Here is a 17662-nt window from a genome sequence, read left to right as displayed (position 1 = left end):
CTGAGGTAGGGAAGGCTTAAAACTTTCTTTGTGGGACCGAAGGAATGGTTATTACTCAGGGCTTTGGTGGGGTTGGCATCCAGGGAGGGTAACCTGGGCACTTTTAATTGTGCATACATCCAGTTTCCGTCATTATTATTGGGCAAGAAATGAACTTACCAGTACAGTTTCCCACTGATAGTTAAAATCCCGGCTGTAGACATTCAGAGTACTTGAATGAAAGCATCATTAGTGAACCAAGTCCTATCCAATATGCATGACATTCACAAAAGATAGTGAGCAGGACAATTAAGCTTGACTTATCTCTCCTTCTTATTATAGATCAAACCTGGGACCCTCAGGACATTGTGATTTCACTATGTACTGAATGAACTAATTGGTCTGTTGAGAGAGTCAGACAAGTTTAAATATTCAGTAAATATAGTGATAGGTATAGGTATAGTGATAGTCAATGGGTAAATGTACTGTGTGATGTGGCACTAAGCCACACATGACAAAATTTGGCCATTTAGGTGTGATACCCAAGGATCTGATGGTGTCAATATAGCTGCACCACATCATAAGTTACTTTGATAAGAGGATGGGAAAATTGAGAATAAATTTCAACTTCTGTATATTTGGCCTGTATTGAGGCGACAGTCAATCACAAGTATTCACACACCATGCCATTGCATCATCTGTATGTGTGGGACTTTATTGTGTTTATTAAAGTAAAAGTTGCTTAATACAAGCTGCAACAATAACGATAACTCCACCACTTTTACTTTTTAGGAGAGGCCTCCTGGCCGAAAGCCAAAATGGATAACTGACTTCACCATCATGTCTCAATATAACAAGTTCATCCTAAGTACTGGGTATGGGTGCTTTCTGTCAGATTTATTTTGTATGTCACATGAAGAGACCTGAGGCATTTCAAAATCCGATTTTGTATTTCTTTAACTTTTTTCAATATAGAGATCGGGAAATTCAGATTTATGAGCTCTCTACCTTGGAGCCATATTGTCAGATCACTGGTTTGGAAACCGGACCACTACAGCTTGACTACTGGTAAGAAGTATCAACTGGTGAGGGACTTCTTTGTGCATAATCTTTTTGAATTATTTTGTAAACATCTAAATCATATGCTGCTTGTGCATATTTTAAATTTTACAAAATTATAACATTCAAATGATTGCGAAAGGCCATCCTAAGTCATTGATATTTTTAAGGCAGAGGTGGATTGACTCTTGGTAAGCAAGGGGGTGATAGGTTATGGGCGGAAGTTGGGGTGCAGATTTCATGCTACTTTTGGATCAGCCACGATCTTATTAAATGGCAGACCAGGCTCAAGGGGCTGAATGGCCTACTCCTCCTTGTTCATGTGTTTCTATGGTACAAACCCAACAGCCTTCCCAATAAATCATAGCGTTCAGCCGTTTCTTAGGTTATTCCAATATTCTACCTCCAATATTATTAGAGAGCTTGTAAAATTAAGCAATGACTATTTCATTGTGTTTTCACTTATTAAAAAAAAATGAATGCATGAAAGCTGTCAGGGCTGCTGGCAGTATTATTGAACCAAAATAGCATTAAGATCTCTTTTTTGTTGCAAAGTGGTCCAAATATCTGTGAAGGTGATGAGAGGCCATCATGCTATGGAATGAATTTAACTTGTTTCATCCTCCAGTTCGACAGGTGAAGATGACTGCATGATTCTGTATGGAGATGACCAGGTGAGGTCACTATATGAGAAAGTGGTGCTGCATTTATAGTACAGTTCTACACTGCAGCCAGTCCTGAATGCACATGTAGCTTTTTTAAAATTCATTCATGGGGTGTGTGCTTTGCTGGCTGGGCCAGCATTTACTGCCCATCCCTGATTGTCCTTGAGAAGGTGGTGGTGAGCTGCCTTCTTGAATCGCTGCAGTCCATGTGGTGTAGGTACACCCACGGTGCTGTTAGGAAGGGAATTCCAGCATTTTGGCCCAGCAACAATGGAGGAACTGCGATATATTTCCAAGTCAGGATGGTGAGTGGCTTAGAGGGGAACTTCTAGGTGGTGGTGTTCCCATCAATCTGCTGGCCTTGTCCTTCTAGATGGTAGTGGTTGTGGGTTTGGAACCTGCTGTCATTCATCCAGGCAAGTGGGGAGTATTCCATCACACTCCTGACTTGTGCCTTGTAGATGGTGGACAGGTTTTGGGGAGTCAGGAGGTGAGTTATTCATTGCAGGATTCTTAGCCTCTGACCTGCTCTTGTAGCCACAGTATTTATATGGCTAGTCCAGTTCAGTTTCTGGTCAATGGTAACCCCATGATGTTGATAGTGGGGAATTCAGTGATAGTAATGCCATTAAACATCAAGGGGTGATGGTTAGATTCTCTCTTGTTGGAGAAGGTCATTGGCTGGAACTTGTGTGGCACAAATGTTACTTGTCACTTATCAGCCCAAGCCTGGATATTGTCCAGGTCTTGCTGCATTTGAACATGGACTGCTTCAGTATTTGGAGTCGCGAATGGTGCTGAATATTGTGCAATCATCAGCGAACATCCCCACTCCTGACCTTATGATGGAAGGAAGGTCATTGATGAAGCAGCTGAAGATGGTTGGGCTGAAGACACTACCCTGAAGAACTCCTGCAGTGATCCTGGAGCTGAGATGACTGACCCCCCAAAACAACAACCATCTTCCTTTGTGCTAGGTATGACTCCAACCAGTGGAGAGTGCAGCTCCTCCAACAGTCAAAAAGCTCAACGCCATTCAGGACAAAGGATGCTTGATTGGCATCCCTTCCACAAACATTCAGTCCCTTTGCCACTGACGGACAAGTGGCAGCAGTGCACACCATTTACAAGATGTACTGCAGCAACTCACCCAAGGCTCCTTCGACAGCATCTTCCATGACCTATCATTTAGAAGGACAAGGGTAGCAGGTGCATTGGAACATCATCACTGCAAGTTCTCCTCCAAGCCACACACCATCCTGACTTGGAAATATATTGCAGTTCCTTCACTGTCACTGGGTCAAAATACTGGAACTCTCTCCCTAACAACACTGTGAGTATACCTACATCCCATGTATTGCAGCAATTTAAAAAGAAAGCTCAACATCACTACCTCAAGGGCAATTAGGGATGGACAAATGCTGGACTAGCTATGAAGGAATTCCTGTGAAGGAACAAAAAAAATCAAATTTGATTTAGATTCATTAGCAACAGTAGCAGAAAGCTAGAAAAGCAAAGATTGGTGTTGTATTGAGTACATTATACAAAAGCCGTAGAATCAGGCATAAATAGATGCGAGTCTAGCTCATGCCTTCAACATTAATATGTTTTCTGTGGAGCTTGTATGTTAGCATCATGTACATTCTCACAAGCTGCAGAAAAGGACTATATTCTTCCCCATCTTTTCTGTAAAATCTTGGAATTGGTATCATTGTACCAAATATTTGGAGCCAATCTTACCTTGAGAGTAATAGGATTTGGTTCAAAATGCACAGCACGACAACAGTGTGCTTTAAATATGTTTGACTTCAAATTACGCTTTTTTTTGTTGAATTTGTAGCATCCATATTTTAAAACATATATATTTTGAGGCACAGTCATTTTAGTTGCCAGAAGGCTCGCATTGCTCTTGAATCCATGCCCTTGTATCAGTAAGCATCGCAAAGAGGAAGGCCGATAAGAAAAACTCTGGAGCAGTTAGTGTGGCAGAAATAAGATCCTGTTAGACAATAGTTATGACTGCAGCAGCAGTTAGAACTAATTTCCTTTTCTGCACTCTTCCTTCTCACACTCACTGGTTAATGATAAAATCACTTCTGGCCCTGGAGCTGAAATACTTAATATTGTAGCATAACTGCAAGATAGCTCTGCAAAAATCACAAGCCTTTGAAAAATTGCACATTCCTAGCCTCAATACCACAGTGATTATAGTTCTGTACTGACTGTGGAGACCCTGAGGAAATCTTAGGCGATTGTACGCCTTGATTAATTTTGATATAAGATTGGCAGAAACCTCAGATAAGCACATAAGCAGGGATTTTACTGATCTTCTGTCAAAGGTACAGTAGCTGATTGGGGTTAACCCATGAGGAAAATCTCAGCATGTAAGGGGAAGGAATTGCTTTGGTCTCCATATGCGGCACGGTTGTTAATATTCTTTTTGTACATTGCAACCAAGACTGTACTTCTCTATTGTTGGATGCTGTGAACATGACAATTCCATTGTTGTAAATTTGAAAATTCTTCTCATTGCAGGGCTGTGTAAATATTTTACTTCTGTCATCTGTAGGAGAGACTTTGAGGTTTGTTTAATACGCTAAAATACTATAAAATCTCTGAATGTTTCTGTTCTCTGAAATGATAATGACGTGAGATTAAAACTCTTTTGTTTGATTTTAATTCATGTGAACAGTTCTTCCAAGTCTCGTACCTTAAAAATCATGAAACAGTTGGGAATAAATAAATTGGTGGTAACAAATCCTGATCATTGATCGCAAATGCATGACTTACTGGAGTACTGTCATATGGACAGGAAGATCTCAGATCCAAAACTTGTTTGTTGATGAGTTAACCCATATTTGTTTGCTTTTTTCAAGTTCAAGTGAGATGCTATGAGAATGAAGTTTTTTTTATTCATTCATGGTATGTGGGCATCGCTGGCTAGACCACATTTATTGCCCATCCCTAACTGCCCTTGAGAAGGTGGTGGTGAGCTGCTTCTTGAACCACTGCAGTCCATGTGCTGTAGGCACACCCACAGTGCTGTTAGATAAGGAGTTCCAGGATTTTGACCCAGTGATGGTGAAGGAACAATGATATATTTTCAATTCAAGATGGTGAGTGGCTTGGAGGGGAACTTCAAGGTGGTGGTGTTCCCATGTGTCTGCTGCCCTTGCTCTTTAGATGGTAGTGGTCGTGGGTTTGGAAGGTGCTGTCCAAGGTGACTCGGTGAGTTTCTTCAGTGTATCTTGCAGATAGTACACATTGCTGCCACTGTTCGTCGGTCGTGGAGGAAGTGAATGTTTGTGGACGAGGTGCCAATCAATCAGACTGCTTTGTCCTGGATGGTGATGAGCTTCTTGAGTGTTGTGGGAGCTGTACTCATCCAGGCAAGTGGGGAGTATTCCATCACACTCCTGACTTGTGCTTTGTAGATGGTGGTCAGCCTTTGGGCAGTCAGGAGGTGAGTGACTCATTGCAGGATTCCTAGCCTCTGACCTGCTATTGTAGCCAAAGTATTTATATGGCTAGTCCAGTTCAGTTTTTGGTCAATGGTAACCACCAGGATGTTGATAGTTGACAATTCAGCAAAGGTAGTGCCATTGAATGTCAAGGGGTGATGGTTAGATACTCTCTTGTTGGAGATGGTCATTACCTGGAACTTCTGTGGCATGAATGTTACTTGCCATTTGTCAGTATAAACCTGGATATTGTCCAGGTCTTGCTGCATTTGAACATGGACTGCTTCAGTATCTGAAGAGTCGCGAATGGTGCTGAACATTGTGCAAACATCCCCACGTCTGACCTTATGATGGAAGGAAGGTCATTGATGATGCAGCTGAAGATGGTTGAGCTGAGGAACTGAGATGACTGACCTCCAATAATAACAACCATCTTTTTTTGTGCTAGTTATGACCCCAACCAGCAGAGTTTTCCCCCTGATTCCCATTGACTCCAGCTTTGCTGGGGCTCCTTGATGCTACACTCAGTCAAATGCTGCCCTGATATCAAAGGCAGTCATTCTCACCTCACCTCTGGAGTTCAGCTCTTTTGTCTATGTTTAAACCAAGGCTGTAATGAGGTCAGGAGCTGAGCGGCCCCAGAAGAACCCAAACTGAGCATCCGTGAGCAGGTTATTGCTAAACAAGTGCCAGCTGATAGCACTATTGATGATCTCTTCCATTACTTTACTGATGATCGAGAGTAGACTGATGGAGTGGTAATTGGCCGGATTGAATTTATCCTGCTTTTTGTGCACAGGACATACCTGGGCAATTTTCCACATGGCCAGATGGATGCCAATATTGTAGCTGTACTGGAACAATTTCAGTGGCAAATTCAGGAGCACAAATCTTCAGCACTATTGCTGGAACATTATCAGGGCCCAAAGCCTTTGCAGTACCCAGTGCCTTCAGCCATTTCATGATATCACATGGAGTGAACTGAATTGGCTGAAGGCTGGCATCTATGATGCTGAGGACCTCTGGAGGAGGCTGAGATGACTGAAGATTGCTGTGAATGCTTCAGACTTGTCTTTTGCACTGATGTGCTGGACTCTTCCAAGGTTGAAGATGGGGATATTTATGGAACCCCTTCCTCCAGTGAGTTGTTTAATTGTCCATCACCATTCACGGCTGGATGTGGCAAGACTGCAGAGCTTTGATCTGATCCATTGATTATGGAATGGCTTAGCCCTGTCAATCACTTGCTGCTTGTGCTGTTTGGCATGCAAGTAGTCCTGTATTGTAGCTTCACCAGGTTGACACCTCAATTTTAGGAATGCCTGGTGCTGCTCCTGGAATGCCCTCCTGCATTCTTCATTGAATCAGGGTTGATCCCCTGGCTTGGTGGTAATGGTAGAGTGGGGGATTTGCCAGGCCATGAGGTTACAGATTGTGGTTGAGTACAATTCTGCTGATGCTGATGGCCCACAGTGCCTCATGGATGCCCAGCTTTGAGTTGCTAGACCTGTTCGAAATCTGTCCCATTTAGCACGGTGGTAGTGCCACACAACATGATGGAGAGTATCAATGTGAAGATGGGACTTTGTCTACACAAGTACTGTGTAGTGGTCACTCCTACCAATACTGTCATGGATAGAATTATCTGCGGCAGGCAAGTTGGTGAGGATAAGGTCAAGCATGTTTTTCCCTCTTATTGGTTCCCTTACCACCTGCTGTAGACCCAGTTGAGCAGCTATTCCCTTTAGGACTCAGCCAGCTCGGTCAGTATTGGTGCTACCAAGCCACTCTTGCTGCAGAATTTTCGGCTTGGTGAGTGGGGGCGGGGCCTGCTCGCTGAGGCATAAAATGACGCGGGGTGACATCAAGTGTGTGTCCTGATGTCATTGCACGTCATTTAGTTTTTCAGTTCGGTGGGCGCTCAGCTAACTCGGCTGTGTGCCTGCCAAACTGTCAAAGACCTATTAAAGCCATTTAAAAAGCCACTTAAACAATTTCCTGAGCTGCCCATCCAACCTTAAGGTTGGCGGGCAGGCGAAGAGCCCAGGCTGCCTTTGCATTTTTCATGGAACCTCATCCATGGGCAGGATGAGGTTTGATGAATGATTTTAAATTTTCCCAAAAATTTTTTATTAAAATTAATGCACATATCCCAACTCATGTGACAGTTTACATGAGGGGACATGTCATAAAAATGTTTTCACCACTTTATTAAACTGTTTAACCTTAAAACTTATCTCCCTGAGGCACCTCTGTGCTTCAGAGAGGTTTCTGTGTTCTTTGGTGCGCATGTTCTCCTGACTCAGGCAACACACCCCTCCCCCGCCACCCCCTTCCACCCGCACAGGTAGCGCACAGTGCTTACAGACGCACGTCATACTAAGCAGCCCTTAATTGGCCCGCCCACTTAAAATGGCAGTGCAGACCCAATCCGGGGCGCTGATCAGGTCCGAGCCTGCTCCCGTGTCATCCGCCCAACAGGCAGAAAATTCTGCCCAATGGACATTGAAATCCCCCACCCAGAGTACATTCCGTGTCCTTGTCACCCTCAGTGCTTTCTCCAAGTGGTGTTCAACATGGAGGAGTACTGATTCATCAATTGATGGAGGGCGCTACATGGTAATCAGCTGGTTTCCTAGCCCATTTTTGACTTGATCCCATGAAACATCATGCTGTCTGGAGTCGGAATTGAGGACTCCCCGGGCAACTCCCTCCCGACTGTGTCACCACCTCTGCTGGGTCTGTCCTGCTGGTGGAACAGGACATACTCAGGGATGGTGGTGCCTAGGACATTTTTTTTATTCATTCATGGGATGTAGGCTTCACTGGCTGGGCCAACATTTATTGCCCATCCCTTGTTGCCCTTGAGGAGGTGGTGGTGAGCTGCCTTTTTGAACCGCTGCATTCCATGCGGTGTAAGTGCTGTTAGGAAGGGAGCTCCAGGATTTTGACCCAGTGACAGTGAAGGAACAGCAATATATTTCTAAGTCAGTATGGCGAATGACTTGATGGGGAACTTCCAGGTGGTGATGTTCCCATGCGTCTGCAGCCCTTGTCCTTCTAGATGGTCATGGTCATGGGTTTGGAAGGTGCTGTAGGAGGAGCCTTGGTGAATTCCTACAGTGCATCTTGTAGATGACACACACTGCTGCTACTCTGTGTGTCGGTGGTGGAGGGAATGAATGTTTGTGGATGTGGTGCCAATCAAGCAGGCTGCTTTGTCCTGGACAGTGTCCAGCTTCTTGAGTGTTGTTGGAGTTGCACTCATCCAGGCAAGTGGGGAGTATTCCATCACACTCCTGACTTGTGGATGGTGGACAGACTTTGGGAAGTTATTCACCACAGGATCCCTAGCCTCTGACCTGCTCTTGTAGCCACAGTATGCAAATGGCTAGTCCAGTTCAGTTTCTGGTCAATGTTAGCCCCAGGAAGTTGATAGTGGGGGATTCAGTGATGGTAATGCCCTTGAACATCATTTGTTGAAGAAGGTCATTGCCCAGCATTGTGTGGCGCGAATGTTACTTGCCACTTGTCAACACAAGCCTGGATATTGTCCTGTAAGGTATAATTCCGTGAGTATGACTATGTCAGGTTGTTGCTTGACTAGTCTCTAAGACAACTCTCCTAGTTTTGGTACAAGCCCCCAGATGTTAGTAAGGAGATTTTGCAGGGTGGACAGGGCTGAGTTTGCCATTGTCATTCCCAGTGCCGAGGCCACCTTGTTTCATTCCTGTTGGGACTTCTTCACGTTTGACACAACTGAGTGGCTGCTAGGCCATTTCAGAGAGCATTTCAGAGTCACCCACTTTGCTGTGGGTCTGGAGTCACATGTAGACCAGGCCAGATAAGGATGGCAGATTTTCTTCCCTGAAGGGTATTAGTATTATTGTATCACATGGGTTTTTACAGCCCTGGCTCCATGGTCATCATTGCACTTGCAATTCCAGATTTTTATTGAGTTCAAGTTTCACCATCTGCTGTGGTAGGATTCGAACACTGGTCCAGCGATGATACCACTACACCACTGCCTCCCCCCACTACGCCACTGCCTCCCCCCCACTACACCCCTTGTGTGGAACAGTTCTTCAGTGTGTTATGATACCAAGTGTTAGGGTATTGCATCACATCTCTGACTGTCATACCAAGAAACTGTTATTGGATGAGCAGAGATCTGTTAGTTTGACAATGGGAAAGAGAGGGATACAGTCAATCCGTTCCCAGTCCTGATTACCCAACAAATTACCTCTCCACTCTCTCAGCCATAGAATATCATGTGAGAACCTAAAAAATGAAGGAAAAACTTGAAGGATTTTTTTTTTACATTTTCAATCATTGAAATTATAAAAGCTAGGTATGTCCTCCTAAGTATTACATTAACTATCTGTTAGTGATTGGTTTAATGTTGATGAGAAATTTGTATTGCTAATCAGATGAACCAATATTCTCTGGCTTATTCTTTAGTGAAGGCAAATAAATTGGAAAAATTGAGTAAATTGGTTTTTTTTAAATACTGATATACCTAGCCGTTCTGTTCATGTACTGATAGTCATGTTTGACAACTACCATGTGTTTTGACATTCCTGATCATACTTTTACCCAATAGCCTGATTTAATTCTGCAACCTGCTTTTCAGGAACTAAATCAAAAAGATCTGAACTCAATGTCAATATAACACTTCACTCCTGAGGCAATCATAATACAAGATAGCGTGGAACAATAAAGCACGCCATTTGTTTGCTCATCAACTCCATGGCTTTCACTTGCCATGTGTTATCCACCCAACATTGAACCCTCCCCTCTTCCCTACTGCTTCTAAGTTTAATTTCTTGAAGCAAAGTTCTGCTTAAAAATTCCCTAATCACCAATTCAAAATGAACTTTAATATTCATCCATCCTCATATTTCCACTGTTCAGCCCAGATCAACCCCCTCCCCTCCCACACCCTCTTCCCCCAACCCTGCCATAGCAGTAGTAGAAAACCCATCGTTTTCCATTCCTGTTCCCAGCCAGATATTTATGATCTTCCTTGGTCTCTTCCTAATTCAGATTTGGACTGTAGTGAGCTCATTATGCTTAGTTATTGAGATCTTATGTGCACCAATGATGACCCTGTTATGGAGCCCAATAAACTTGAATTTTAAGAGTCCTTCCTATTCCACGACTACCCCCATGGCACAGTGCTAATGCGAAATAAACTTTCAGCAAAAGCAATATAATTCTGTATTGAACAACACCTTTAAAAAGCGCTAGGGGAATTTGAATTAAGAACAGTCTTTAGGAATCCAAGGATAAGTTCAGCTAGAGATGATTGAACGCTGTGTATAACATGATTACGTCTGAGCTGTTGACTCCTTGCAAATATCATGCTAAAGACAGCTGACCAAGAATAAATAATGAGTAGATTAGACAGATATCCATGCTCTTTCCTTGATTTACCTTTCAAGAGTGTGGGGGCTAGCCTGGGAAAAATGTTGCTGACTGGGTAGAGCTGAACAGATTGCACTTAGTCTATGAAGGAGGTCAGTAATTTATTTGTACCTTTGAAGGCAGAGAGATGTTACACAGCTGGTCTGGACTTGGGGCAAAATATCTGCTAGAGCAGTTAAAAGTAGAGGCTCTCCTGCCCTGATTTATCACTTTCTGCAATGTCAAAGAGAATTATTTAATAGTTTTAATATAAAGCCTTTTATTTACATGACAATTTAATTTGGAATGCTTCTTAAAGGTAGTGGATTGTGTAATTGAAGAATGCTAATTTATGCAAAAAAAATCCAAAGTGACTTTTAAATCATTATCTCTGGCATTTTAACACATTGCCATAATTAGCATTTAAAACCACAAGTGGGATTAAACCCAGACATTAAGTTAAACATTAATACTTCAGAGTTTTCTCTGCTGTAACCTCAAGTACTTGCTGTCTTAAAAATAACGTTCATTAAAATGCAACAGGATTAAACATTTATTCTGATTGTAGTTTACAGGAGATGTTTAATACTTTTGTTGTGAAGGAAAATTATTTTTGTCAATTGTAGCTGAATGGCAAAACTCATTTGCCATTATATGGTCATAAACTTGGGCAGTTAATTTGCAAGAAAAAAGAACAGAAACAGAAAGATATTTACAAATGGGATTTAATAGATAGCTAGAACTGTTCTCAAGGAAAATTAGCAATAAAACTTACTGCCACCTCGTTGCCTGGGCCTAAATATTCCTCCTTCTGTCTAATTAAATCTAATGTTGCCTGATATTCAAGCCCTGGGTGCTGCTGTTAGTCTAAATATTCAGCTGAGAGCTGGGAGCACTTTTGAAACCTGTAACAACTAAAATGGGTGATATCATAAGACATGAGAACATAACAAGAATGTAACAAAAAAAGGTCATTCAACTCGTCAGGTCTGTTTTTTCCATTTTATTTTGGTGATGGAGTGTTATCAGTGCTGGGATAGTACATTTTAATTTCTGTGTCTTTTTCTTCAATGCAGAACATGGAAAAAGGGGCCCAAAGTGGATAATTTGCCCACTATCAGCATCGAAAACTCCATCCTGTCACCAAATGTCACTTGCATTCGATGGAAAGTACATGAAGATTGGGTAACACAGGTAATTGTGTTAATGTCTCTGGTCTAGTAATCCAGAAGCCCAGGCTAATGCTGCAGGGCCATAGGTTAGAATCCCACCATGGAAGCTGGTGGAATTTAAATTCAGTTAATAACCTGGAATTAAAAAGCTATTCTTGGTAATAGTGACCATGAAACCATTGTCGATTGTCATTAAAACCCATCTGTGTTACTAATAACTTTATGGAAGGAAATCTGTTGCCTTTACTTGATCTGGTTTGGATGTGACTCCAGACCCACAGCAATGTGGTTGACTTTGAAATGCCCAAGCAAGCCACTCCATTGCATCAAAAACAGCTACAAAGCCTACAAGAAGAAATGAAACCAGACGGATCACCCGGCATCAACCTAGGCACTGGAAACGACAATGGCAAACCCAGCCTTGTTGACCCTGCAAAGTCCTCCTTCAATCTTCAACAACAATCTTCATTCAGAATTGCCAAGTGGATGATCCATCTCAGCCTCCTCCTGAGGTCCCCAGCATCACAGATGCCAGATCACAGATGCCAGTCTTCAACAAATTCAATTCACTCCACATGATATCAAGAAACAGCTGAAGGCATTGGATACTCTATGGGCCCAGACAACATTCCAGCAATGGTACTGAAGACTTGTGCTTCAGAACTTGCCGTGCTCTTAGCCAAGCTGTTCCAGTACAGCTGTAACATTGGCATCGACCTGGCAATGTCAAAAACTGCCCAGGTATGCCCTGTCCACAAAAAGCAGGACAAATTCAAACCGGCCAATAAAGACACCATCAGCCTGGCCCCAATCATCAGCAAAGTGATAGAAAATGTCATCAACAGTGCTATCAAGCAGCACTCAGCAAAAACCTGCTGACTGATGCTCAGTTTGGGTTCCGCCAGGGCCACTCAGCTCCTGACCTCATTACATCCTTTGTCCAAACATGGACAAAAGAGCTAAACTCCTGAGGTGAGATGAGAGTGACTACCCTTGAAAAAAGGCAGCGTTTAACCAATTTGGTATCAAGGAGTCCTGGAAAAACTGGAGCCAATAGGAATCAAGGGGAATCCAGTGGTTGGAGTCATACCTAGCACAAAGGAATGTGATTGTGGTTGTTGGAGGTCAATCATTTTCAGTCCCAGGACATCATTGCAGGAGTTCCTCAGGGTAGTATCCTAGGCCCAACAAACTTCAGCTGCTTCATCAATGACCTTCCTTCCATCATAAGGTTAGAAGTGGGGATGTTCACTGATGCGCATTGATCAAAAACATTCACAACGACTCAGATACTGAAGCAGTTGATGTCCAAATGCAGCAAGGCCTGGAAAATATTCAGGCTTGGGCTGAAAAATGGCAAGTAATATTCACGCCACATAAGTGCCAGGCAATGGTCATCTCCACCAAGAGAGAATCTAACCATCACCCCTTGATTTTCAGTGGTATCACCTTCTCTGAATTCCCCCTACTATCAACATCCTGGTGGTTACCATTGACCAGGAACTGAGCTGGACCAGCTATGCAAATACTGTGGCTGCGAAAGCAGATCAAAGGCTGGGAATCCTGCGGCAAGTAACTCATCTCCTCGCTCCCCAAAGCCAGTCCACCATCTATAACGTACAAGTCAGGAGTGTGATGAAATACTCTCCACTTGCCTGGATGAGTGCAGCTCCAATAACACCCAAGAAGCTCAACACAATCCATAACAAAGCTGCCAGATTGATTGGTACCTCATTCTCCATCTTCAACAACCACTCCCTGCACCACCAACACACAGTGGCAGTAGTATCTACCATCTACTAGATGCCCTACAGGAATTCACCAAGGCTCCTTAGGCAGCACTTTCCAAACCCATGACCTCTGTCACCTAGAAGGCAAGCCGATGCATGGGAACAACACCACCTGGAAGTTCCCCTCCAAGCCACTCACCATCCTGACTTGGGCATATATCGCCGTTCCTTCACTGTCGCTGGGTCAAAATCCAGGAACTCCCTTCCTAACAGCACTGTGGATGTATGTACACCACATAGACTGCAGCGTTTTAAGAAGGCAGCTCACCACCACCTTCTCAAGGGCAGTTAGGGATGGGCAATAAATGCTGGCCTAGCCAGCGAAGCCTACAACCTGTGAAAGAATTTTAAAAAAATCAGGAGTATAGCTGATTCCTCTAATGAGCCCCAATGGGTGCAATTTGTTTTGGGCTGGACTCATCCCAATTAAGTCGGGCAGGGAAAATTGAGGACGGAATTTCTGACCAGAGCCTAATTGAGATCTTCAAGTGGCCAATTTATTCTACCAGCAACAAGGGGGCTTTACCGCTCGTGGGGACAGTGCCCAGTAAGAACTGGCTTCCTCTCTCCAGCCTGAGGTGGACCCTCCTCATCCAGCTCCCTGTGGACTGAAGAGCTGCTGGCCCTCTGGCCAGCAACTCTTGAAGGCGGGACCTCCCGCCCTTAAGGGGCAAAGCCTCAATGGAGGGCAGTTAAATGTCTGATTGCCATTGAATTCTGTCAGAGCCGTTCAATTTAGTCCAAATCTGTTTACTTTTCTGCTTCTCTCTCTCCACTGTCTGCCCGTTTCTCTTTATTACTTGGGCTGAATTTTCCGCTCTGCTTGCGGGCGCATGCCTGACGCACTTGGGTGTAAAATAGTGCACGATAACCTTGGGCGAGCGTCCTGATGTCATCACGCACTCGCGTGATATTTCGGTCAGTGGGCATGCGTGAGAGTTGGCAGCGCGCCTGCCGACAATTAAGAGGCCTATTAAGCCCATTAATGTACTAATTAACCTGGATTTTTCACTGTCCGTCCAATGTTACGGTTGACAGGCGGGTGAATCGACCAGGCGGCCTTTGGATTTTTGAGGAAACCTTGTTCAAGGGCGGGATGGGGTTTCCGATATAATTCAAAAAGATATGCTTAGGCAGAATTTTTATAATCTATATGTTTAGGTAAGTGAGTCTGATGTGTGGACATTCTTTTTCTGCATTTTAAAATCTTTATTCGATGGTTTTAAATTTCTCAGCTCCCTGAGACAGCTCTCTGCCTTCAGGGAGCTTTCATTGCACACTAACTGCAGCGTCTGCCCTCCTCCCACCCCCCACCCCAGCAGCGCTGAGCCTTTCAGCACGCTGTTCATGCTGGCTGGCCATTAATTGGCATTGGCCAGCCAGTGTGAAATCATGGTCGGGGGCCGATTGCGAGTGGTGGGCTGTTTCCCGGCTGCTCCCAGGCCCACCCACCGTGCCAGCCCAATGATATCAAAATTCTGCCCCTTATCTCCTTCCTTATCTGTGTTCAGCTGACTAGCTAATATATATAATTGGGTAAAGGTTTTTGTATAGCAGGAATATTAATTTTCATGCAAGAAGTCTTCAAATACAGTGCAGTCAGTTGAGAACTGTAATAAGCTTATTGCACATCCAGTGTGCTCCTATTTCACAATGTGATGCGTTCTCTCTGTCACTTTTTTCTTTTCCTATATTCCCTGTATTTTCTTGCATGCATACCAACCTTAGGCCTTTGAACTCTTTGGAGCCAAAATTCCTTTAGTACTGTTCTATTGGTGGAGATGAAACAGAGTTGGTTGTCAGTCCCCTGCATAGTTGGGATAGATCACTGGCATCTGCATGGACACATCATGCCAATCACTCTGACAGGCCAGCAGCAATGGAGTGGGTTGAAGCTTTCATAGGTCAAAGGATTAAAAAAGTTTAAAGCCTTTCATCTCTGAAGGAGGCCTTAAGGTAGCAAATTGAAGTAATCCATCCCCTTGATGGCCTTTGCTTGGCAGAGGTCTAGGGCTAATGGTATTGATATCAGTTCGACCCAGGGGAGTTCCACTGAGGACATTATGAGCTCAATCTTGGCTACTGAGGTGAGTAGCTTGAGGCGAGAAATTTCCCAGCTCACCAAACTTGATACCAAATTATGCACCCTCCATGGCCCTCATACCCCCACACCAACTCATGCCCCCCATAACTCCTCATACCCTCCATGCTACCTCCATAGCCACTTGCCCAGTATCCACCATGGACATATCTCAGAAGCCATGTGGAGTTGGCAAAAGAAGTAAACTTCTAACAATATAGCATAGCTCTCACTCTTATATACTTGATAGTGAAAAAACTCCCATTCATAAAATCCATTTAAAGCTTTTAAATCTCCTCAAGTGGTTAATCTTTTATAAAAACCAACAGACTTCTATTCATCAAAGACAGCTAACCCTTTAATAGATTTTATTAACTGTCAACTGTCAAATTGTGAACTCAGAACCTCTGTGGAGATAATTGTAGCTGTTGAAACTCAGCCAAGCATTCAAAATAACATATTGATAGCTCTTGGGATAATGTGAACAAAGAGTTCTATTCAAACTGCACTATCAAATGCTACCATTTTTTCTAACCTACACCTTCCGATCAAAGCAGTCCAGCAGAGATTTTTTAAACCTTCAATGACAGTTGCAGCCTGTATTCTCACCTTTATAGAGTGGAGTATTTTTAAAAAGCTTTAGATCATGATATTTTCCTTATCCGTCTTTCAAAATCATTTATGCCTACTCCTCCAATTCATGACTTCCATATTGTGGGCTAAGTCCTTGAAACAGTCAAAACAGAGTCGATATGAAATGGCCCTGCTGAGCTTGGGGTTTTCCTCCCGTGTGAATCACGACTACTGCTTTCCTCTACTAGCAAAAATTGATCTGCTGGAAATGGGGAAATTCCAGCCCACCATTTTTAAAGGTTGCTGAAACTTCCTGACTCCATGAAAATCCAGCCCTATCCTGGGGTAACACAGGAACTCCCCCGGCATTGTGAGGCAGGTGGGCAGGAGATCTTCCTGTGACCCCCGACCAGAAAATGCCTTTTTGGGAACACAAGGAACTTGGAGGAACTAGAGAGGAACCCTATGTTACACCACCAATTTGGAGATTCTCTGGGATTTCAATCTTAGCTTCAATTGGAATTTCAGAGGCTTTGCTCGACACTAAAAATTCAGCCACTCCTTTAGGAATTGTGGGATGGTTAACAAGGTCTCTAAGGTGCATGATAGGTGCTGGTAGCTTGGATTCAGTATTTAAATGATGTCCAGTCACAAAATATGAGCAGGCTTCCTGTCAATATTAAATTGGGCAGACGATGTGGGCACATCTGTCACCTGAGCCACACCACAAATTAAAATCATCTTCACTGTTTCTGTGTGAGTGCAGATTGTTGTCTCTATCTCTTGAATTTTAAAGCTGTTTTCAATGCAGATATTTTCTTTCAAACAGCATTGTGCACATTTTAATTCCCCGGATCATATTTTTTTCTTTCAGATGAAGTACTATGATTCAATCGGAGCAATCATATCTTCCTCAAATCATGAAGCTTCAGCTTTGGTAATAGGTAAGCAAGTCTTCACCTACCAGATATTTCTAAAGTGACTTATTTTAAAGCCTAATTTGCCCTAACTCTCTAGAAACTATGTTAGCATGATGTAGTAATTGAAGAAATAGTCTTTCCTACTGCCTATCAGGAGTGACGTGATTGTTGTTGGACACTCTGATCAAGGAGCCCAAAGCGCAGGTAATCCAAGGGGGCGTGGCTTTTCTAGTGGAAGACCTGTTTCAAGCATGTAGCTTCTGAAAAGCTCTCTGTAATAAAGTTATCTGTTTCAAGTCAAAATCTCTCCAGTATGTCAAGTCATTATACCCAAATAATAAAGAATAGCAACATTAGTCTCCTGTTCCAAGAAACACTGAATCTGAACTACTGTGCATAATGTAAATACCTTTATGGTAATCTTGATTCTCAAAAAGCTTTTGATAAAGTGCCATATAAAAGACTGTTAAGTTAGACTGTGTCTTCTGGCACTGTAGGACTGCCAGGTAGATTTTAGATTGGATTGTTTGGATTCGTATTGAACTGCAGCAATTATT

General features: G+C 43.2%; 1 protein-coding gene across 1 annotated transcript in view; it reads left to right on the top strand.

Annotated features, from left to right (window-relative positions):
* wdr95 (WD40 repeat domain 95) overlaps positions 1 to 17662 on the top strand; it is a 202683-nt gene that overhangs the window by 85649 nt on the left and 99372 nt on the right. Inside the window, exons 7-12 of the mRNA XM_041199001.1 lie at positions 772 to 854; positions 955 to 1047; positions 1667 to 1712; positions 4239 to 4285; positions 11647 to 11764; positions 17060 to 17129. Of these exons, the coding sequence (XP_041054935.1) occupies positions 772 to 854; positions 955 to 1047; positions 1667 to 1712; positions 4239 to 4285; positions 11647 to 11764; positions 17060 to 17129 (457 nt within the window). The remainder of the gene's footprint in view (positions 1 to 771; positions 855 to 954; positions 1048 to 1666; positions 1713 to 4238; positions 4286 to 11646; positions 11765 to 17059; positions 17130 to 17662) is intronic.

The sequence above is a fragment of the Carcharodon carcharias genome, chromosome 11 (assembly GCF_017639515.1).
Source record: "Carcharodon carcharias isolate sCarCar2 chromosome 11, sCarCar2.pri, whole genome shotgun sequence".
NCBI lineage: Eukaryota > Metazoa > Chordata > Chondrichthyes > Lamniformes > Lamnidae > Carcharodon > Carcharodon carcharias.
The sequence above is the reverse complement of the archived record's forward strand: the minus strand, read 5'-3'. Positions and strand labels throughout refer to the sequence as shown.